The sequence below is a fragment of the Lonchura striata genome, chromosome 3 (assembly GCF_046129695.1).
Source record: "Lonchura striata isolate bLonStr1 chromosome 3, bLonStr1.mat, whole genome shotgun sequence".
NCBI classification, from domain to species: Eukaryota; Metazoa; Chordata; class Aves; order Passeriformes; family Estrildidae; genus Lonchura; species Lonchura striata.
The window spans coordinates 9340579-9363896 of NC_134605.1; the positions used below are offsets into that span (position 1 = coordinate 9340579).

The 23318-nt window shown below is 39.9% G+C and overlaps 1 protein-coding gene across 1 annotated transcript; it reads right to left on the reverse strand.

Annotated features, from left to right (window-relative positions):
• Nucleotides 1-766: 766 nt before the first annotated feature.
• RRP15 (ribosomal RNA processing 15 homolog) lies at nt 767-23309 on the reverse strand. Its single transcript, XM_021546148.3, has 5 exons — nt 23213-23309; nt 19739-20016; nt 17844-17941; nt 16809-17010; nt 767-2973 (listed from the first exon to the last, which is right to left on the reverse strand). Exons 1-5 carry the CDS (start codon nt 23271-23273, stop codon nt 2821-2823), a joined length of 792 nt encoding a protein of 263 aa, XP_021401823.2. The 5' UTR covers nt 23274-23309; the 3' UTR covers nt 767-2820.
• Nucleotides 23310-23318: the final 9 nt, after the last annotated feature.

Sequence of the window (23318 nt, forward strand, 5' to 3'; positions counted from 1 at the left end):
CTAAACCAGGGGACAAGAGACAGGGAGAAGAGCTGACCCTGTGCCTTCTCTTATTAAGCAAAACTCCTGCTTTGCGTGCAATCCATAGAATATTAAACTTTACATACTCTGGAGTTGGCTTGAAGCCTAACAAAACTGGAACCACCCCATCCTTATTGGCTTTATATAGATAGGTACAGAAATATACAAAGTTGAGATGATTCATGCTCTCTGGAATGAAGGGCAGCAGCACAGCTTTGCTTGAGCACAGATATTCATGGGAGCAGGAAAAACAGAGCGAGCACTCTGCTGGGAAAAGCTGCTGAAGGTTGTTGGTAGCTGTTGAAGAGGAAGAACATTACTGAAAAAGGGGGTGGGGCAGCCCAGAGAAGAGACTGGAAGATGCCTGGGCCAAAGATGATCTTTTGAACTTCTAGTCAACAAAAACAGAACTTGTGAAATAAAGCAGCCTAAAATCAAAATATGTAATTAGCAGTTTTAGCAACTCTCGGAGCTCCTCGGCATATAGCACAAAAAAGGACAAGGCAAAAAGTATAAAATTTAAATAACTACTCAAGATACATAAAAATGTAAGTACTATGCCTTTTAAAAGGCAATAAATGCTCTCCCCATATAGCCTATGGACTCTAAATGAAATGGAAGCTCAAAATACCTTTAGGAATATTGACAGATTCCATATTTTTCTTAAGCACACATGAGACACCTCAGTGTTTCATTCAAAATATTACTCCAAAAATGCACAAATAAACACCCAAGTATTCTAAAATTATTTGGAAAGCATTCTGAAATTTTTAATAATCACCTCATGATGTCACAGTTCCTAAGGAAAACTTAAGATTATTTTCCAGAAGTTTGATTATGGAAAGAAACTCCTGATATGAAACTAGAGAACAACTGCAGATTTAAGGGTGCTGATGTCATTTTTCCACAGAAAGCAGCTGAACTCTGTAGAGAGAGAGCAGTGCCAGGTTAGAATGTTATGCTGTTCCATGGGCTCAAGCCCCATTGCAGCACGTTTCTGCACTGCACTGGTGAGATGGTGACTCTCGGTGCACAGCTGTACAGACGTCAAGCCTTCAGAAGCTGGGATAACCATATGTCAAACTTCTGTGGTTTTGCCACTTGGTATTTTGGGTGTATGCCTTCATTTGTGATAATAAATATCAGGCCACAAACGAATGTCTCCTCAGATATCTAATACACTCAAAACAGCTTGAAAATCTAAACATTTCTGCTGTTAGCTTGGAGTTCTCCTGGAAGAATTATGCTACAATATATACCAGATGAACAGGCTAGGGATAAGACAATGATTGCCAGTTGTTGGGATGGGTTTCTCTGCCATTTTGTACCCATATTTTTTATCCTGCAGTACACACAAAGTTCAAACAATGTCTTTGTTAGGAAAATCGAAATCCTACTGCACATTTCCATGCTGAAGACTGAAAATTTCGAAGTTGTTCCTAATCATATCTTGCCTTTAAGCAGGTACAAAGAAAGGTTTGTCTGTAAGGCATCTGTAGAAATGGACAAAACAGTACTATGTATTTTAGCTATCAATTAATGGGCCCCAAGGCTTTTTTCTTCACATAGCAAATGAGGAAACGTGATAGCAAAGTTCAACAAATGACACAGCATCAGACAGTCAGTCTGGAACAGCAAAGGCAGCAGAATTCAACACCAGCCTCTCATTTAGAACACCCTTATCACCACACAATTCCTTCTGTATGCACATGCTTACATAAAATATATTATTATTGTGTGCATTAGCTTCTGCACTTCTGCAGCCAACAATTACTGAGTAGAAATTGCTGCAGTTTAATGAAAGGCAATTGTGTTATCCTGACAGATTACTTCCAAATTTGTTACTGTTATGGCCCACACTAAGAGGAAGGGCTCTGGTTTGACCCTTTGCACACCTGAGGAATTAGCATAAGAGCTGACTAAACCCACAGGATGAATCTCAGAGCTCCAGCTCCTCACTGAAAAAGGCCAGAACACCACAACTGCAAATGAAACAACAATGAACACCATTTTCTGTGGTATTTTTAGAAATGTTCTCCCTCCCCAGTGAAACCAATGGCAATGACTGTCCATTCCTCTCCTACCAGACTCTTAGCTTATACAATCTCAGACTTGCAATGGAAAAACTATATATATATATATATATATATATATATATATATATACACACATATATGAATACTAAACCCTATCAGTAGGGTCAAGTCTCTGCCTTTACAATTCTGTTTCCAGAGCTGTCTCCAATCAAACTAATGCTCCAAGACCAGAACTATCACATTAATGGTTACTTTCCTTCATTATCTACAGAACCTTTTCTGGCCAAAGTAGTAAAGACTCTATAGGAGTCCAATAACTTTACAAGGTGACAGCATTTCTGTGTTTATTGTAAGCCATTTCTATTGCAAATTGCAACAATTTTTCAAAGTGCAGCAGTGATTTGGAAATGCAGGCACACTAATACATCAATTGCCATGACTAATGTGTAAACTTTTAATGACCTTGGCAAAATCTATCTTTCATTGGGCAAGTGCCACTATTTTGACTGCACAAAATGTTTTGGAAATATGTTGAAAATTATACTTGTTTTGGAAAATATTTCAGGATTTCAGTATAGCAAATAGAACTATATTAAATAAAAGTTTGACATGGAGGAGAAAACACTCCAAGGTTGTGTAAGTCTTTTTTTTTTCTTTTTTAAAAGAGGTATCCTCCAAGTGTTGTACATTCATAGAATGCTGACTTTTTATCCAAACAAACTTAAGAAGATAAAACATTATCTTGAATGGTTTTCAGTTTCATTCAGTCACTGTCTTCTTCTTGTTTAAGACCATCTCCTTCTTCATTGTTGCCCTCTCCATCACTTTCCTTGTCCCAGTCCTTCATAGATGCTCCCATCATGAAGTCATCACGCAGTATATTCCATTCTGGCCCCTCTTCAGACTTCACTTCACCCTGAATGTTTGAGGGGAAGAGAAGAAAGATCAGAAGAACGAGATAAATGTAAAAGGCAGTAAAAGATGCAAGGTCTCCTTGCCATCAAAACAACATCTCCTACAATCAGCAGACTGAGGGCCAGGTCTTTGTGCAAATGGTACAGAAACATGCAGAACAACCAAAAATGACTTGATGCTAAAATGCAAACTTGTTTTAACCAACCAATAGAAGAAATATGGAAACAAAACAATTATTCCTCATGGATGAAACAGTCAACCCCGGGCATGGCTTCCTTTATTAAAATCTTTCTTGGCAATCAGAATGGATTCATGATATCATTTATTAACCCCCAGGTGCTGCTTCATTAGAACACTTCTTGGCACATTTCTAAAACACAAATATGGATTTAATAAAGGCTTAAACCCCCCCCCCCAAATTTAATATTTAACATATTCGGTGATACGTGAACCAAATCCCCTTTATGTGAATTATTACTTCACTACCTGGGCTTGTCATATGGTACAAAGCTGCCTCTAAAAGAAACAAAGTTGAGCTACTCTTAGCAAGCCAACAACACCTTACTCCAAATTTCCTACCTCTTGGAAGTGTATAAGCGCGGGGCCCACTGCACGGGCTGGCGAGTAACAAAGAGAAGGGCCAGGAGTGAGTTTCAGGTTAGCGCTGGAACCAGCGCTTGGTCGCGGTTCTGGAGGTGACAGATCAGGTTTGGGCAGTGCAACACTCCCATCCTGTGGCAACACTTTCAAACAGCAGCTGGAAGCTCTGCCTGCGTCCTTTCCGCAGGAAAACACGAAAGCTGCTCAATGTACTGAGGAAGGATTTATTTCAGTGTTTACGCCGGAGCAGCGAAACATTTCTGAGGAACAACATGGCTCAGTGTCCAGCAGGCAAGCAAAAAATTGCCCTACCAAAATGGAATTAGCAAATGCACTGGAAACAGCCATTTAGTTCTGCAGAGTCTCTGAAAATAAAGTTAACACTGGCACTCCAGGGAGGCTTTCTCCACTCTCCTGCTCCAAAGAAGGGACCTCAGCATCCTCTGTGGACAGGATTTGCCTACTGGATACAAAACCTGCAGTAAATGTATGATCACCTTAGACATCTGTTCACACCTTTTCTCTGCCATGAATCAAGGAATGTGAAACCACTGCATGTTTAAGCTGAAGCCTGTGAGAATCAAGATTTGGGATAGAGCAGCATATAGAATTTGATTGCAGGAGAAAAGACAAATGAAGAATGCGAGTCCATTACTGTAAATAAAACATGTCCTATCACACCATCAGAAGTTATCTGAGTGCAAAATATCTTCCAAACAAAAGTATGTATTTTTAATAGGTAATCAAAGCAGAAATGCTGCATGTGACTTCTGCAGTTCTTCTTCAAACACTGCCCTCACAAAAACAGGGTAAGTCTTAACACTTTTCTTCTCAAAAGGAATCTGCCAGAGCCCAGCTCAAATAAAGAGAAACTCTACAGCTATTCCTCAAGATGTTTTCACCGGTTTTTGGTTTAGGGCTTGCTTTTGTGCCTTCACAGATGCTCTCATTAATGGCTACTCCCATCCAACAATTCCCTTTTTCCCATGGGTAGTGCCTCCTAACCACTCACCACTCTTGCAGCAGTTTACTTCAAGTGTTACACCCACTTAAAACACCCAGTTAAACCCAAAATCATCTCAGAAGGGGCAGTCGATTACCTGGAATTAAACAGCTACAAATAAGGCAGGTCCCTAGGCAGACCTTAAAATTTTCACATGAGATTCATCTGTATTGTTATGATAGTGCAAACACAGGTAGTCTGTTCTGGGATGCAAGGAGAGGGTAACTACTGTTGTCCTCCCTTTTAACGGTATTGCAGTTGTACCTGTTTGCCTTTGCAGAGTAGAGAATAGTTTAAGAAAAAAATCACAACAATCACCAAATTCTTTTTTAATCCCAGATCTTTGATAAATCAATATTTGAGCAGTGAAATTTAACGAAGTTGAATCCAAAATACTTAAAAAGGAAACATCCCATATTTCTTGCAAAAGAATCTACATTTTTTGTTTTCAATAATAAACCCAACAGAATTCCTTTTTTTCCCAGATGTGCAGAACAGCAATTCTTCTTCTTATTTTGTTTTGGTTTATAAACAGCACAGAAGGAGTAGATTATTATCAGCAGACAGTTGCAGGCTCAGGGTTTGAGAAGCTCAATCCTCAAATTCATCACAATCTACTATTCAGCAACCATTAGCCCTTCTTTCTGCCTATGTCAAGTGAACAACAGGACAAAAGCAGGACTTTAACAAAAGAGGGATGCTGATCCTCCATAGCATTACCCGTTATGTAAGGCACCACAAAGGCCTGAATAGAGTTTTACAAGAAGCCCAAAGGAAAAAGAGGTAGCATGTTCATGCCTCAAAGATGAAGATTAAATACTTGAAAGCAAATATTTAATCAATTTTAAGCATGCCTCCAACTGAAGAAAGCACCTTATTTAGTATCTTCATTCCTAACTCATTTACTACTAATTTTCCCCTCAGAATAAAAACTCTCCAAATCTACTGCATCACAAAACATTCCCGAAGTCTTAAGAAAATATGCAGCAAAAATATTTGTATAATTAACAATTAGCTGAACTGTAACATCACTTCCCAACTTGCTTTATGTAAGAATGTTAATACAGTTGGGTTTTCAATGCCATAATCTAGTTTCATCTAAATAAAACAAAATTGATTCTTGGCACATGGAAAATAAACCAACTTTCAATCTACACAAATGCTTTTGAACTCCCAGTCAGCTGTTCACGCACATTTCACTACAACACTGAAGTCCTCTTTGAACATCCCCAAATGAAAACAAAGCAGGCTATATAAACAACAGAGTGTAATGCTACATAATGTGAATCCTTCAGTAAGGCAAGGAGTGAAGAATTCTCACGTTGCTTTTTTTCCTCTCCTCTTTTATACACTGGAATTGGGTTTTCTTTGCCAGAAGGGTGTGGCAACCTTTTTCAAAAGGTCTGAGAGGCACCAATTAGTAAAATACCTCAAGAGTCACTGTTGCTTTACTAATTGCTGGGGATGAACTTGTTATAATGAGCTGATACAAGGCAGACCAAAGACTGTGGTTACTCTAATGCTGATACTTGCTCTGATGGACTTAAAGTCCAGTTGAAAAGAATTCATAGAAATTAAAAAAAAAAAAACAAACAAAAAACCTTGCCTACTTGCTAGGCTATCACAACATTACCTAGTCTGTCACAAGTAAGGCTCAGTATTGGGGGCATACTTCCTAAACTAATTCTGCTTTGAAGACCTGCTCCCTAAAATCTGCACCAGGACAAGATGAACAGAAATTCTTGGCCAAGTCCTAATAAAACCACCAAAAAGAGCTCCAAACTAGGTTCCAACAAAGCTTAGTTCTGTCACTTAGAACAAGCAGCTGGCCCTTGCAGGATCCAGGCTGGAACTGCCTCCTGGATGCTTTTAAAGGAATTGGTCCATGAAAGCCTCGTGCAAGCAGCAGCAGCTATAAGATCAAGTTAGAAATCTCCATGTTTTTGTTCATTTCTTTTCCATCACAAAAAACTGGAGCTACAAAATTTGCTCTTGGTAAATGACAAGACAGTATGTTTAACTGAGACCTGCCAAACTCAACACTGGAGCTGGGGCAGACAGCACTGACACTGAGGTGTGGGATCAATCCTCTCAGCCCCCTCTGAAGCAGGATGATACCTGCCCGAGCTTTTCAGAACCTTACACTCAAGCAGACCAAAATCCATAGTGCTTACTGGTAAGTAATGGCATTAAAACATATGCCTTGAAATCAGACAAAAGAGCATTTCACTCCACTGTCTACCAGCTTGGGTCACTTGAGCGACTCCAGCTTCTGCATCTGCAAAGCAATAAACACACCTACAGCACCACAGAGATTCCCTGAGAGCTGTGTCCAGAAGAAGACAGGAATTCCAGGGTTTTAACAAAGAAACATTTTTCAGACCTAGGGATTACAACCCTGGACCCCCACGCCTTTGCTCTGTGTATAAGATGAAATGCCAGAGCTTGCAGGGGCATCTCTCTTTACCATCACCTACAATAAATGTTTATTTGTACCTGTCAGGGAAGGAATTTCTAACGTAAATATCTCTCAAGCAACAACTTTAAGCACTGAGAAAACAATTCTAACGTGTCTAATTAATCTGAACTGCCTCCCCAGGTTCCTCTGTTTTGCTCAATACAAACATTTAAGACCTTGAGACACAGCAAAGCTTTTGTCATGACCAAGAAGTTAAAAAGCGTAACTGCCAGAACACATTCTCACATACATCTGACAATTACCTTCTCTGTCAGCCTGCATCTTGCTCTGAATGCCTGCTTCTATTCTGGTTCTCATCCCCAAGCAAGTCCGTGTAAACTGAGCTCAAAAAAACCCAAACAGCACAGGCATACACTGAGCTGTGTTAAATCTTGATTTAAAATTAACAATAATAATAATAAAAATAATAAAACTCCCACTTGGCAGAATAGGGGGAGGGAATGAAAAGCAAAAAACACCAGCATAATCATTTCTCCTGTTAATTTTCAGCTATATACAAGCTCACAGGCTAAGAAAATAAATTTCCTTCAGGCTGAGAAGAAATGAAAAAAACTGCAGCCAAAGTATCTAAAGCAGAAATGTAAGCAGAAAACAAAATGTAATGATTTTTAACAGGAAAATGATACTTGGGTTTGATCATTAGTGCTGCCTGCAACTTCATCTGATTTGAATTGCAGCAAGATCTTGACTCTAAAAAAGGTTCCTATGTTAGCCTGATCCCAAACAGCACAAATCTACAAACTGAGAATCCCAAAACCTCACAAATCTGCAAACTGAGAATACAACCTGCACCGCTATTATCTTGAACTTCTGAGTTGAATTCTCATAGCAACTCACTCTGGGAAGCATTTTCAAGCTTGCAGAACATGTGAGCTGCACAACAGAAATCTATTCTGCTGCAGTATAATTCTGCACAATGATTTATTCCTTAGGGTGAGTTATTCAATATCCATCTGCATTCTCTCTCTGAATGAGAAATTAGAGCAACTGAACTAAATTCTCTTGGTTTACTTGGAGTGACATTACACTGTGGGTATCAACAGTGGCACAGGGGATTTACTCAGATCACAAGCTTTCTCATATACACTAGAATCTGCTCTGGCAATTCTAGTAAATAAATCTAAGAATGAAAATTTTTTACAGGGTGTTTTGAGACCTGCTGTTCCTATTCAAACTTCTCTGAAAGTAACACACTGGAATTATTACTACAAGCACAACAAATAGTGATTTTCCTTTTGAGCACAGCCAGAAGACCACCCAGAGCTTAACGACCTGCACGAGGAATCTCCCCATCCTCACATCCTCCTCTAGGGTTCACTACAACTGGGGATGTGTGAATGAGAAGGAATGCTTTGGGTTGGCATGCAGAGGCTTAAACATGGCCCAGCTTTGGAGGGGTCAGAACTCAATTACAGAATTTCTAAAACAAGTATAAACTTGGGCCTAAGCAAAGAAGAACGTTCAGAAGCATCACTATTAAATGCTCAGTTGCAAAGAAGAATCTTAGAAAAAGCTTATGAGAGAACAGATTTCCTTAGGCTTGGTTCACCAGAAACCTCATAAATTATTATTTCTGTCAGGAGAAGCAAAAATATTTTAAGAATTCAAGGTTAACACAGGGCCCTTCTTGCACACAGGACGCTCTGGAACTCTTCAGCCTGCGCTGTACTCCAGCCATCGACAGCAGCCATCTCAGAAACCCCTGTGCTGCACAAGGAATTCCACCACATGCTGCTGCAAGACCTGTTTGGCCACACTGGCATCAAGACTCTCTTCAGGTTTTAATGAGGATGATGTATAGCATGGGCATGCTACACCAGGAGCAAGTTGCTCCTGAACCACTAAGTGTACCTGGAAAATACACAGATACAGCAGGAGTGCCTAGTAAATAAGTATGCAGTCAAGATTAAGGCCTCTGCTGTGCTATCCCTCAGAAGTCACATCCTCATGTATTTCAACAGTTTACTTTAGATGAACATTTTCAGTCACAACAGATTTTTTTCTCACATGTCACACATTTTTGAAAGACATTTATGCACTATCTCAGCTGGGTACCTAAAATTTTCTGCAAGTTGTTATAAAAGCTTGCCTGCTGGCCCAGTAAGGAAACACGCAGAACTGCAACTGCTTGGAATATTTCTGATTTTTTTTTAAACAATAAATTAGCAGCTTGCAATTTTTTGAATAATATGAATATCACTCAAATTATTTCCAGCAAACAATGCTAAAATCATCCACTGTTTTTCATTACGATTCAGCAAGAGGCATAATGGGGTGAGTCCCAAAAGGTTGTCTCAAACAATAAAGGCTACAGTAATGACCATGCCTATCCCTTCCAGCACTTGAGAAATCATCTAACAGAACAGCTGATGAGAAGGAAGTGGAGGAAGTAAAAAGCTTCCTCTTCCAGAGTCAGGATTTCCATTTTTGTGTCCCAGAAGAAGTGTAAGTATCTAAAAAACTTTGAGGTAGGAGGGTGAGGAATCAAAAAAACCAAAACAGAATCAACAAGGAACTAACCTTTATGTAATTTTATTATTAAATGTGAAATAATAATGTTTTCATGTCTGGTAAGCAGCTTGTCTGATTTCACCTCCCTACAGTCACTGCCCTTGCTTTTACTTCAATGGTTTTTATGATATATCCTAGAGGTCTCTAAATCCAAATTTCTCTGATTTTATAATCCTGTAATTTCCCCTCACATTGCCATGTATGAGAGGCAAGCTCATTAAGGAACAGACCATATCCCTCAACACTCGCAGGCTGCTTTCTAAAAGCAGTTGAAACCTGATGAAGGAAGATGTAAACCACCCAGGATCCCAATCCCTTATCTGAAACATCCGGCCACCCTTTCTCTGCATTTCTGACCTTCACATCTCTATTTTTCTATATGGATTTTCCCAATAGCTGCAAGTGGAGAACAACACAGACCACCTGCAGACCACTGACCAAAGTTCAGCAGCAAACCAAAAGACATCAGACCTTTCCAAGAGGCAGTTTTAGTGTAATTAGTAATACTAACCAGGTTTTAAAAAGTTTATTTTCTAATCTTTCAGTAAATTTCAGAAACATTCATTAAAAACTGGCCATAATACTGAAAAAAAAAAATTACTGAACTCAGCAACCCTCTAACCATTGCAAGCTGGAAGCAGTTTGATCCACCACTCCTGAAGTCTACTGACCAAGATAAACAGATTAGTAGGTACCCACAGAGGTAATTTATAACACACACACTCTGGAAATCACATTTTATACCTTAATAAAACTTCAAAGTAAAGGAATCACTTTTCATGATTATTTCTAATAGCAAATGATCAGAGGGGGAAACAAATTTATTCAGATAGACAAGCTCCACCCAAACCTTCTTACTTCCAAGGAACATTTTTCTATAAAACTTTTATGAAATGTTTAGATGTATGTTTGTCTAAGTACACTGCCCTGCCTAAAAGAGTTATGAACAAAGCCAAGAGTGGAGAGCTGCTTTTATAAGGCTTCCAACTTGATTTACCAGATAAAAGTCTAATAGGATTTGACTCTTTGTGCTTTGTATGCTCACAAGAAGATCAAAAGATGCATGCCACAAGTTTTTCAAGTGTGATTGTTTTAGACATAGTTTTACTGAAAAAAAAAAAAAAAAAAGCCTTGCAACATCTTCTGGGAAAACAAAACACATCATAGTATCCTGTGCACTAATAAACAAATAGCAAGGCAAGTTACTCTCAAATATGACAGATGGAGTTGTCTCAGAATTGCCTGACATTTCAATCACAAGTCCCTGTTTATATTCACTTAAAAATTTGCCAAACTTCAACTGCTTCATGCTGAAGGATTTTGCAATGTTTCAAATATAACCACTTCATTCCTTTTCACAGAAAGACAAACTTAAAATATTTTGTCTTCAGCTCTAAGGAAGAAAAAGACATTTTCTAGAGGAACCCACTAAAACCTTGCATCATTAATTCTTTTTAAACTTAAAAATCAGTTAAGGACCTGTTTTGGAGCTGGCAACATACCTTTTGCTATCTCCATGAACATTTGCCTGGATCTGAACAAGTTATAAACATCTGCAAGATGGCCCTCCCCAAACCTCATGTCATCTCCTCAGTAGATGCAATAGGCACTTAGCATCCAAATTCTCTTAAGATATCTGTCCTCACTGATCACACACTATCTGTATCTTAGCAGGCAGCGTTCAGCTGAACTGGGAGTGACTCATGATGACACACAGGGAACTGGCCTTTCTGTGGGAACAGCTGTCAGGGCTGCTCCTGCATTAGGCACAGGATACTTGCCTGGCCCTCGGATGAAGGGGGAAAGAACCTGTCAGGAACACAGAACAGAAAGAGGATAAAAAAAGAGGTAGATGGGAGCAAAGTGCAAAATCACAGCCTCTTTCCTTCCTGATTTCTGATCAAATATCTGATAAAGAGGACAGAAAGGGATATCTGAGTATAAAAGCACAGGAAAAAGGGTAAGCCTAGTAAAATACTGTCCTTCACATTACCTTTAATTGTCTTATGTGGAGCTGAATTTACAGTGTCAAGTTTGTGACATCTGATCCATCAAACTTAAATATTGAAACACTGACAAATTTAAATTGATATTTAAATGTTGACAGAGTCCTACATTCCCATGTTAGCACAGATGTGCACTACCTGCTATGTGCACTACAACAGTCAGGGAACCGAGCTTGACAACCCAATCCTGTTGATGACCCAAACTCTGTAAGTTAATAAAACTTTTAAACAGATTTAAAGTAAAAATGTCACCATCCAACAACCTCTAGTACTGCACAACAAAACTTTACCTTAAAGAACATAAAGAATATAGGATACAGCAAACTAGTGGTAGGCTGCACTGCATTTATCCCTAAGGATATTCCTAAGAATACAGCATACAATTAGTTGTCAGCAACTTTCTGGTACCAGACCAAAAGTCTTCATTAAAAGCATCAGCTCCAAGCATATATGGGTGAGCTTCAAGAGTTAGGAAAAACAGATAAAAATGCAGGATCCAAAGGAATCCAAATTGAAAGTTTTTGTGCATGTGATGGGAAGGTATTTATTAAAACTGGGAGAATACATCTACTCTGGCTACAGCTGAAATAAATTAATACTTGGCTACTCCCTCAAATCTGCTGGAATACATGCATGCCTGGTTACTCCTTCAATTAGGTCTGTAAAACCAGCACACAACAGCTGTAGTAATAAACTTCTGCTACTTTGCAATGCCATTGTCACCTAAGGAAGTTTCGTGGTAAGATTAAAAGAGGTGTTGATACACCTCATCAAATTTCCAGAAGTCATCTCTGCTTTCATCCACACTTCAGAAACAATTTCCTAACACAGGTTGAAGCAACTGTTCAGGCTATTGTCACTCCAAATAGGTGTATGAAAGAAAACAATTTTTTTTCATCCTGCCTATTTCTACACTGCAGAAGCACTGAAAAGAAACAGACCAAGCTGATGGTCAGTACTCAAGAAGCTGCAAGGAAAAGAAGGCAGTCGCTCTTAGTTTTTAAACTGATGCGACTTTTAAGCTGGAAAGCACAATTTATACCCCATTTAGCTTAAAAAATGAAAGCCCCCGTGGCACTCCTTGTATCCCAGCAAGAACAGTGGTCAAAGTCAGAAGCATAGTATTCCTCCTGCCCTTGAACAACCTTCAAACTACAGCTTAAAAGAAAGTCATTTGAACAGAAGAAAAAAACTATAGTAAGTCTGACTCTAATCACTGTCCTTACAAATTAGTTACCAGATACTTGGAGCATTTATAAAATATGCTTGAGGTAGAAGGAACTTTTCTGAAAAAGCACTTTAAGTCCATATGAGCAATAGCTGCTATGAAATAGCATTTGTATTCTTCTCCACCTGTCTTCCTTCCCATCAATAATTTATTTTAGAATAGGTACCATTTTGAGACCAACACACCAATTTTTTTCTAGATACCATCACAACACAGGAAGCAAATTGTACCTCCGAGTCATGTAGTCATCCTAGCTTAAAGAGAGATTACCTTGCAGAATTTGGATCATGGTTACTGAAGTAGACCAGGAAATCCTGCTCTTACTTTCACCACTGAAATACTCTGCAACAGATCTGGTTTAAGAAAGCTTACAAGTTGAAGCAAAATCATGCTACAAAGTGCTAATAAAAAATGAAAGGTCAATAAATGCAGCTTATGCTTGTCATACAGAATATCTGTAACTTTCATGCCAGTTGTTTATGTGTCACTAAAAAATGTTTCACCACGCAGTAAAATGCTTGACAGGGACCAGCACAAATCACAAGAGAAAAGTCAAGATGCAATTGTCACTGACATACAGCAAGCGACAAAAATAACTCTGAATTTCCTCAGAATTTCCTTGTTTTCTTACGATTAAGATTTCAAGACCTGCATTAGCCAAGGTATCTGTGCAAATCTAAGAAAACAAACTTCACTCAACCCTGGAAGCAAGGGTACTTCCTAAGAGCACCTTGTATTAAGGACCTAAAGGAATCAAATCCTACAGGGAATCCTTTAGTGCCACTACCAACTTCTGTATTCATTCTACAAACATAAAAATTCCTTCAGCCTCCAGGCCTGAAAAAACAGCGCTTCTGATACATACCCTTTCTAAACCTGTAATTTAATAAAGTTTCTTGTAGTGTCTTGCAGGAAGATATGACCAACACATCTTGAAATGAAAAGCTCGTGTGGAAGGATTGGGTTGAACAAATTGAAAGCTCTCATATCTGCCAGTAAAAGATTCCAACAAAAACCTACCTCAAAACTTTAAAAAAAGCCCATCTGAACACAAACAAGTGGGATTTTAATTTTTTTTTTAATGACTTCATTTTTCTCCCATATTTCAAGGCTTCAGACAAGGTGCTGAGGGGAGAGAAATTAGATGATCTTACCCAGAGGCAAGCATCATGCACAGTAACTTGGAAAAAAAACAGGAAAAAATATTACACAAGTCAGCTGGCTCAGCAAGGATTAAGAAATACTTTGATAAACAGCAAATGATATGAAAGGCAAAGCTTTTGGCTCCAGCTCAGAAAAATAATTACTCCCAGCTGGGCACACAGAACTCCAAGAAGGGCTACAATTTCACAAGAAGGGCACAGGAAAACTTGCACAGCCTGACAGTCTTTCCTTCATAGTTATGTTGGTAGGTATATGCCAAGTAACATTTAGGCCAATGGCTAAAAGTAAACAAGACTATGAACAATGTTCTAGTGGGGCACAGGTTACCTGCCCTTCCCAGGAACACATGAAGCTGATGGAAATAGAGTAAAAAGTGGTCATGCTACTTTGAAATCATACTGCTGCAGATGGGCCTTTACAGAGCATTTAATTTCTTTTTTTTTTTTTCCACATATAAATATACTTGGCTAAATAGTCAATCAACACAGCTTTATAAGGGGTTTTTTCAACAACCCCTGACACTTGAAAGAAATTGCCAAACTTTTAAAAATACAAAGCAAATTTTGCATTCAAGAACTCCTGCAGAGAAAGAAAATGCTTTCACCCATTCTCAAAATACAGTCAAGTCTCATGTCACAGCACAAGGCCTGAGTCAAAAAAGGTTTGCTTTCACTGGTAATTTTTTTTTTCTGCCATTTTTCTTGCTGACTGCTTGTTTTATGTGGGTGGGGTAGTGTTTTTATTGTTCTGGACTGCCTTTTAATTGATGGCAGAGTGCCTGGATTTTGGGATTGGCATCTCTTCCATTGTTTTTGCTGAGATAAATGTATCTCCCCCCCACCTTTTTAAAAAATGAATACACTCTATACTCGACTGCTAAAAACAAACCCACAGAACAAACAAACAAAAGCTTTCAGATGGCACAAACAATCTGCTGAAACCCCACTGGCAAGGAATTTACTACTGAAAAGCCTCATCCAGGCTTCCTACACTGAAACACTCTCAAAGACCAAGAAGCAGAGATATGACAGTGGAGGCCAGCAGAACTGTTCAGTGGCTAAATATTTGTGTAATTCTGAGAAAGAGAATGAAGAGCAGATTTTGGCCTCAACCTCAAGCCTCAACAACTACCAGGAGGAGAGCTTGCTAAATGAGTAAGATATGGTCTCAAGAGAAAATAAGGCAGATTAAGAACAGCTTGAAAAGGAGTTATTGAAGAGTTTGGTTCAGTATTAAATTGAATAGAGAGTCACTGAAGCAAAGGCTAAAGAGTCACTGAAACAAGGGAAAGAGGAAGGGGGGGTGGTCTGCCTAGGCAGACATGCAATTAAAAAACCCAACCAAAAACCCTGATCCCCACCCCAGCTTTTGTGCACGAGGGATGTGAAAGCAGCACCTACATTGATACTCAAACCCAAGACTAACCAGCCAACATCTAAAGCATCTCCAGAGGTCTTGAATGGAAATATGCTATTACTGATGCTGCCAAAATAAAACTGCAGTTTTTTAGTATAGAAACATTTACAATCTGTGTTTTCTGACCTAGTAATTAAAAAATTGCCCTGCTACAATGTGGTACAAACCAAAGGTCCTAGTTCTTGCTCAGATATTGATTCAATGCTTACTACAATAGTAGTTGGCACTGCCATCGTTCCAATATTCTGCTATTCCAAGGGAGGAGAAACAAACAAACGAAGCAAAAAAAGAGAGCCACACACATACATATGCCCCCCCACCCAAATCAGCAAGCTGGAATTATTTAAGGAGAAATAAAGTGTCAGCACCAAGCTAAATTGTTCTCATTATCCAAAGAACTTAAAAAATACTTTAATATTGCACTTGCATGAAAATTGTATGAGCACCCCATGCCAGGCAGTGTTTCAGCATGTTCCCCAAGTGCACACAAACAAAAAACATATGACAAAATGCTGTCTCCCAACTGATTAAAGTATTTCTTCCTGGCACGGAAAAGCACTTAGTTAACTGCAGTGTGTCTGCGCCAACTACAGTATTCCACCCACCACCAAGCACAGAGCTCAAACCTGAACACAAATACGCTTCAAAAACGTGCAGCTTCTGAAATATGAGAAAGAGTGTGTCTGAGCAGCTTGTTTTCAACCCTGAGCTACTTGGTGAGCTGAAAGAACTGATGAAGAGTTGGACAAGTCCAACTACACTGTGTCTCAAACACATTTGGAAAAAGTAGAATGTATTTCTTTCCAAAACAGCACAAAAGCAAGGAAGTCACACCAGGCCCAATGCACACAGAGAATCATGGAAAGAAAAGCCTACATATAAGGTTTAATATATCTGTGTTTCATTCTATTGTGGTATTCATTTTGTATGGCAAATCCTTCCGTTTCAGACACCATAATCACCCAAAGGAAGCAAGTTTGACATGACCAAACTGTGGGGACACACAAGTAGTACAGTCTAATACACCGTGTAAGATGAACAGCCTCCAGGTCTTTAACAATTTCAAGGAGCTAACTATTATTGGCTAAATTCCAAATGTCACAACCCACCATAATCTAGCAGCTTGCTCCATACCTGGTGTAAAATCCAAGATAAAATCTAGTGTTTCATAATCTTTTCTTAAACACAGCTAAACCAAGTTATTTTCATAAAAGTCTCCATGTCTTATCAGAAGAGCTTCCAGTGTTTTGTACTTTGATAGTCAAAAGACAGGGAAAAACAGGCTAAAAGCTACTTGTTCCCTTCCACAAGTCTCAAAACATCCTTGTCATTTGGGTCAGACATTTATGAAGAGCAGGCACATTAACAGAGAATCATTATATTGAGAAGGTACCTTGTAAGTGTTTTTTTACTCACAGATGAAGCCTACCTGTTTACTTTTAGTGGCCTTTCCAGCAGGATTCTTGGCTCCTTTAGCCCCATCCATGTTTCTCAGAACATCAATGAAATCTCCCTTGGAAACAGAAGACATCAGTTTAGCACGTTTCCTCTCAGAGCTCCCAGCTTTCTTCACCTCCTCTTCCATTTTCTTCTGGTGCGTCCTGACAGCGTTGAATAATTGCACAACACCTCTGGGACAGGTAAAAATACAATAAAGCAAATCTTTTAGCTCAAGCTCCTTTTACAGAAGTGAAACACCTACTAAAGCTAATCAGTGCAGATGCTGGGTGACTTCTAACTCCCCAGAATGGTTACCTGGAACTCGATTTGGTTAAGAAGTAATATTTACTATACAACATAAAGAACTTTCAATTTTTACTCCTCCTTCATACTTATTGCTAAGAACCAATAACAAACAAATCTACTATTCAGACTCTGAAGTAAGCCTGGTAACATGGCACCAAGATCAGTTTCATCCTTGAGCACGTTTCATCCTTGGGAGTACGTTATTTGTCCTAAAATCAGTTATTAAATTATTCAGGCAAGTTTCTTAATGTCAGTTGAAGCTGGAGGATAGGGCAGAGGAATGAATAAGGACATACAGGCAGCACATCAAATTGTTCAATTAGTTCTGTGACACAAAACTACCACAATGTGAACAGGCAGCTGAACTTCACAGCTGTGGATCTGGTGAATCCTCTGTGGAGAAGCAAAAACACCAGAACAGTAGAAACAACTGTTCTGCATTTTTAAGGCATTAAATTAACAAAATGAGGGGATCCAACAAAGCACTTCTACTAAGCAAACATTAGATTCCCATCTAAATTTTTACTCTTTCATAAAGCTTCTGAAATCTTTTGTTGAACTTGATACTGTACAATGCAGACCTGTCTATAAATCTCTCGGCTCCTGCTAGCCACTTCTTAAGAGTTCAATCTGATTGGAAACAGATTACCTGCACAGGCCTTTTCCTCCTCTTTTTGATATACATATATTTAAGGAAAGCATTCTGAACAACTTTTACCTTGTGGCAATTCTCTGAAGATTTCTTTCCTTCTCTCGGTCTTTGACAACATCTGGCTTCACTCGGCACATCATTTCCCATTCCCGCTTTTTATCGAGCTGCATTATAAATATTGTTATGTGAAACAACATGGACATTTGAGAATGCAGCATGATCTGATAGAGTATGTAGCAGGAGGAAAAGAAGTATCTGCAAAGTTCGGTTTGGTTGAAAGTAAAAGGAGCTCCAATATAGGGCTGGACAGGTCTCTTACAACAGAGGCCACACTGAAATCTCAGAGTCATCTGCTTCCAGTAACAAAAGCTTAAGAAAAAGATGCTTTCACACAGACTGCCTTGAGCAAGGAAATTATTCAAAAACCACCTTCAAATCCCAGACTTCACAAGCTGATCACAGAGAAATTTATACATAGTAAAATCCTGGGTCCATCAAGACTGGCATGCCACATTTTGAGCCTTGGGAATTTGACTTCCCCCTACAGAACTGGTCCCAATATGGCTTTGTGACCAAAATGACACTCAGCAAAGAGTGCAACAGGCAGAACTCTAACGTAAGAGCACCAAGTGTCCACCAGACAACAAGTCATGTGTACAGTATTGCTTTTTGTCTATTTTTTTGGAGACTCTCCATTTCAAAACCAAATTGATCCCCTTTTCCTACCAGCAGACACAAACCCATCAGCTTTGTTTCTGCTGCAATAGGAGACCACTGTATTTCATGACCTCTGCTTTAGGAGTAAATTTTTCTTCCCGTCTGAACAATTTAACAGTGTTTTATGCCTAGTGATGTTCCATTAAATCTGTTTTATGCAAGAAGTCTCTAATGGAATTTCAGAGTCCTTATCTTTATAATTCCAGGCAGACTACTATGAATTTCTGGGTTTATGACCATGTTTTGGCCTTTGATCAAAAGAACTGCCCTATCCTACCTTTCATCAGCAAGAAATCAATGAAAGGCAAATTGCTTTCAAGTTTTTCTTAAGTAAACAAGTCAATTTGGGGACCTGTGGCCCATCTCTGTTTTGCAGTATTTTCACATATTTACTGGATGAGAGCAGGTATTTAGGACAACCATAACTGTGCAGATGCTGTACTGAAGCTCTCTGTATTTAAAAGGCAAGCCATGGGCCAACTGCAGCATGTCCCAAACTGCCAGATGAATAACCTGGTTATCCCACAGAAACAAAACTGGGAGGATGAGACATTAGAACTATTAATGTATTTCTAGCCTGAAGGTAAATCAATCAGAGCCTGGAATTAAAAGTTCCACTGAAGGCACAAACAAATTACTTGCTTGCCAACATGGTTTGGTTTCTTTACATCAGTTTCAGAACAAGAAGCAATTTAGGGCACTGACATGGTAATAGAAAACTCCAATCAGAAAAATGATTGAGGGGAGCAAACAACCATGCACAACCACATCAGTGATTACTGCAAACTCAACCTAGAGGCCTTGACATTGGAAGTCACAACACAATTTAAATGGAAGCAGTTTTCTTCTCTTTCTCCCTCTCACCTTCTGTGGTAAAGAACGATTTCAATTTGTAATGCCAATAAAGTGAATTTCACCCCAAATTAACAACACCAATTAGAAAATCAAATTTAAAGTAGCTGCTTTCACCCCCTCAAAAAAGAAAGCACCTTAAGCTGACAGAATTAAATGCTCCTGTTGCCAAAGTTTAGCCTGCCTGATGACCCAGAAGAAGCAGTAAAGGAAAAAAACCTTACAGCATGACTGGAAAGTAAAAAAAAAATTAAGCTACTCAAGATCACTGTGAAGGAGAGACTCCAAAACTGAGACAGCCTCAGCAGAAATTTGGGACAATGCTCTGAGACTATCTTGCATGTAGCCCATCTGACAGCCACTGCACATGGAATACTGCATCTTTTTCTCACCCTCATCTTCTTTTCTTGCCTCTCCTGTTTTTTTTTCTCTCTCTCCTTCTCCAGGCTTTTATTCTTGGCCAAGATGGTGGACTTATTCTGTGGAATCTTTTTGTTGAGCACTTTTGCCATGGCATCTGCCCATCCTGAACTTGGGCCATCTTTGGAGCTTGTTGCTGCCTTTTCAGCCACGTTGCCAGGGGCTGCTGCTTCATCTTCATCATCACCATCCAAGGCTTCACCTCCTGAAGAATAACTGTCTTCTGGAAGTTCTGAGCTTAACTCAGAACCTAGGGATAAAAAAAAAAAAGCAAGAAAAAGTATCAGGAATTGTTTCTAGTAAGAATCATTCACTAGTGCCATCTGCTCTACATTAAATGTTCTCCAAGTTCAGAGAGAGGTATTCCTGCTGTAAATGTGCTGCTACAATTAATTCCTCTAGCAGGCACACACCATTATACTGAATTTATTAGAAACTATGCAGTGCAAGTGCTTGCCTACCTCATTGATGATATAAAGTGATTGAAAGAGGTTAGGCAAAAGGGAAAAGGCAGCCTTGGATACTTATTATTAGATTATTGAATATTTTTATGTTTAGGGCTTGTAATTGTGGGGGGAAAGTGTGTCTATTTTCCAGTTTAAAAAGTGTACCTTGTAAACTCCTATCCACACAAATATATGTGCATATGTATGTACACACTCACAGAGAAACTGCAACAGTGACATCTGGTGTTTGACTGCAAACAGCCACAGGAATGAAACTGAAGCTGCAGGGCATTTCTTACATGACAGCAAAACCTGCTCAGAGAGAACACTGCCAGCAAAAATACAATTACCTAAGCACAATGAACCCAGGGGAGACTGCTCTGTGGAATACAGCATCAAGACAGTAGTCAGGCTCAAAAGAAAGGAGAGGCACTGAGCTTTTCTGGGTAAGTAACTGCTCAAGTCTCACAAATAAACATCCCCACAGTCAAACTTCATTACCCCTATGAGCCCTTCAAAATAAAAGAAGGAGCTGAAATCACAATACCAAAGTTTGGAATTATAACAGCTGAAAACAGCCAAATTGATGGCACAACAAATACACAAAGAGTTAGTCCTCATTACTGTTCAGTGGGTCAAACTGCAAAAATAGAAGTCTTTAACAGTGCAGGAGATTAACTAATGAATGAAATGGGCTGCAGGTTTAGAGTGTGCTAAAATATGCTGGGGTATTTTACTTCACCATGTAATCAAGAGCAGAGCCACCATCAAGGTCCTGCCACCATTAACTACTATTCCATTAATATTTGTGCCACATTAAATTTTAAATTAATTATCTTATATACAACTTTCAAGGCTGCAAAATCAAGTGCTGAACAGAAGGAAGCTAGTTTCTGATCCCACCCAGTCCCAGATTCTCCATGTGATTCACTTTCATCCATCCACCACTCTCAAAGTACTTAAAAAGGAAAATTTAAATGTTAAATCACAGTACTACTGAGCCAAATGCTTCACTTTGTAAGTGCTCCTATATCCCATGAAGTACCTTTATCAACCAAACCATTAAGAGACTGAAGCCAGGAGTGCTTCAAAAGATCTGTTCTCCATAAAATCATGCAGGCAGTTATTAATGATATTCCCCATTAATCAACTAAGCAACCATAAACTTACACTCTGCTGCCACACTAATTCATTATTCTGCATTCTCCATGTGTCTGTTTAAACCAGAAAAAACCTAACAACATAGCAGCAAAACAGTGGCACTGACCAATTTAAAGCAACACCTCTACTGCCCAGGCATATTTAGAGGCTTGGGGAGCATTCAGGTATCCTGATGGAAAGAAGTGAGAGTCCGTGGTTACAAAACAAACGTGCAAGAGAAATAATTACTGAATACTTGGTCATTATCTCTGTCAGTATGACTTTTACTACCACCAAGGCAAACACAGTGCTATGTCATCCCCCACTCAAAATAAATTAGGGGGGTGTTTTCCAACAGTCCTTACTATAAATTGGTAAATTTTCTCAACACATTCAGTAACTACTTAATGGCATCTTTTTCATCCTTTAATATCCTTCTAGACATTTGCATCCTTATTCTGAGTTTCCAATAAAAAATAAATTCAAACCATTGCCTGCAAAGAAGTAACTGCAGCATCACACATTTTACATGTAGGAACCACATCCTCATTCCTACACGTAAAACAACAGCAAGTTTTCACCCCGGGCCCTGTCCGTGCTAGGATGTTGCTATTTAGCTTTTAAACAAGGAGTCAACCTCTGCTTGTCACTTTTTTACACACACACAAAAGCTAACAACTACCAAAAGTCCAAACCTGAATTCCCCACGCTGCTTAGGACCAACTTTTGCAGTCAGCCATGAAAAACTGATCAGACTTATAAAAAGGAAATTTGCTAAAGCGTGTATCATTTCCTTTACATAACATCTTCTGCCAACAAAATGGGAGAATAATAACAACATTTTACTTTCAACAGTTACAGAAAAATTAACAAAGTTTCCACTACTAGCCATAATTTATTCTTTAGTACATCAGAGTATCAATCAACAGCATGAGATCAAGAAGAGATATTTCAAAATAATTTAAATTAGATTATCTTAATCAAAAGTAGGACCTGGGACCCTATTCTGAATAGATAAGGCTGATATCTGGCACAAATTTAATAACAAAAGTTCTAATTGCTTTTGCGTGTGCATGTTGTGAAATACACATCCACATTTCTCTACTTCTCTATTTTAAACTCGCTCAGTGATCAAGGTGTAGACACACAGTTAAAACACAGCCAACATTCAGCAAGGAGCTCTGAAAGAAGCTCCCACACAACGCTTCCCTTTGGATTCAATTTTGTCGCTCAAACCAAACAGAACCAACGCTGGAGCCACAGCTGCACAGGGGCACAACCCTGACTCCTCCCGAAACAAAGAAAAGAAGAAATCCAGTCACAGGACAGAATGAAGAAGGGATCACAACTGGTTAGGTACACCCTCACAAGGAGGCGAGGAGGAGTGCAGAGCAGTGCGTTAAGGGTTAATCGCTGGAACGAGCGCGTCCCAGGGGTTTCCTTCGGGGAGAAGCAGATCCTGGCTCGCAGACACGGAACTCGTGCAGCTCTGCAGTCGTTCCCCTCTCTCCCAAGAAAGCGGGCAGCGAAAGCTGTTTTGGAGGGCCTAGGGAATGAAGGAGCCGCTGGCGGTACTCCCCGGGCTGAGCGGGAGAAGCCCCAGGGCCAGCGCAGGGCGGGCAGGAGCAGCCACCAGGCACCGCTGGGAAGGGCCTCGGCAGGCGGCCGGGCCGGGGCCGCAGCTCCCGTTCCCCGCGCCGACCGCCGCCGCCCCGGCCCGGGGTCCGGAGCGGGGACACGAAGGGCCAAGGACGCACCGGCGGGCAGGCAGGAAAGGCCTCCAAGGTCAGAGACGGCGCACAGCGGCAGCCGCAATGCTTCAGAAGAAGAGAGGCCCCACCCCGTTCCCGCTGCCGTTACCGCTGTCCGTGTCCGTGCCCGCGGCCCCGCGCCCACGTGGGCCCGCCACGGCCGCCGCCATCTTCCCCGCGGTCCGCCCCGCGCCGCGCTCCGGCCCGGCCCCCGC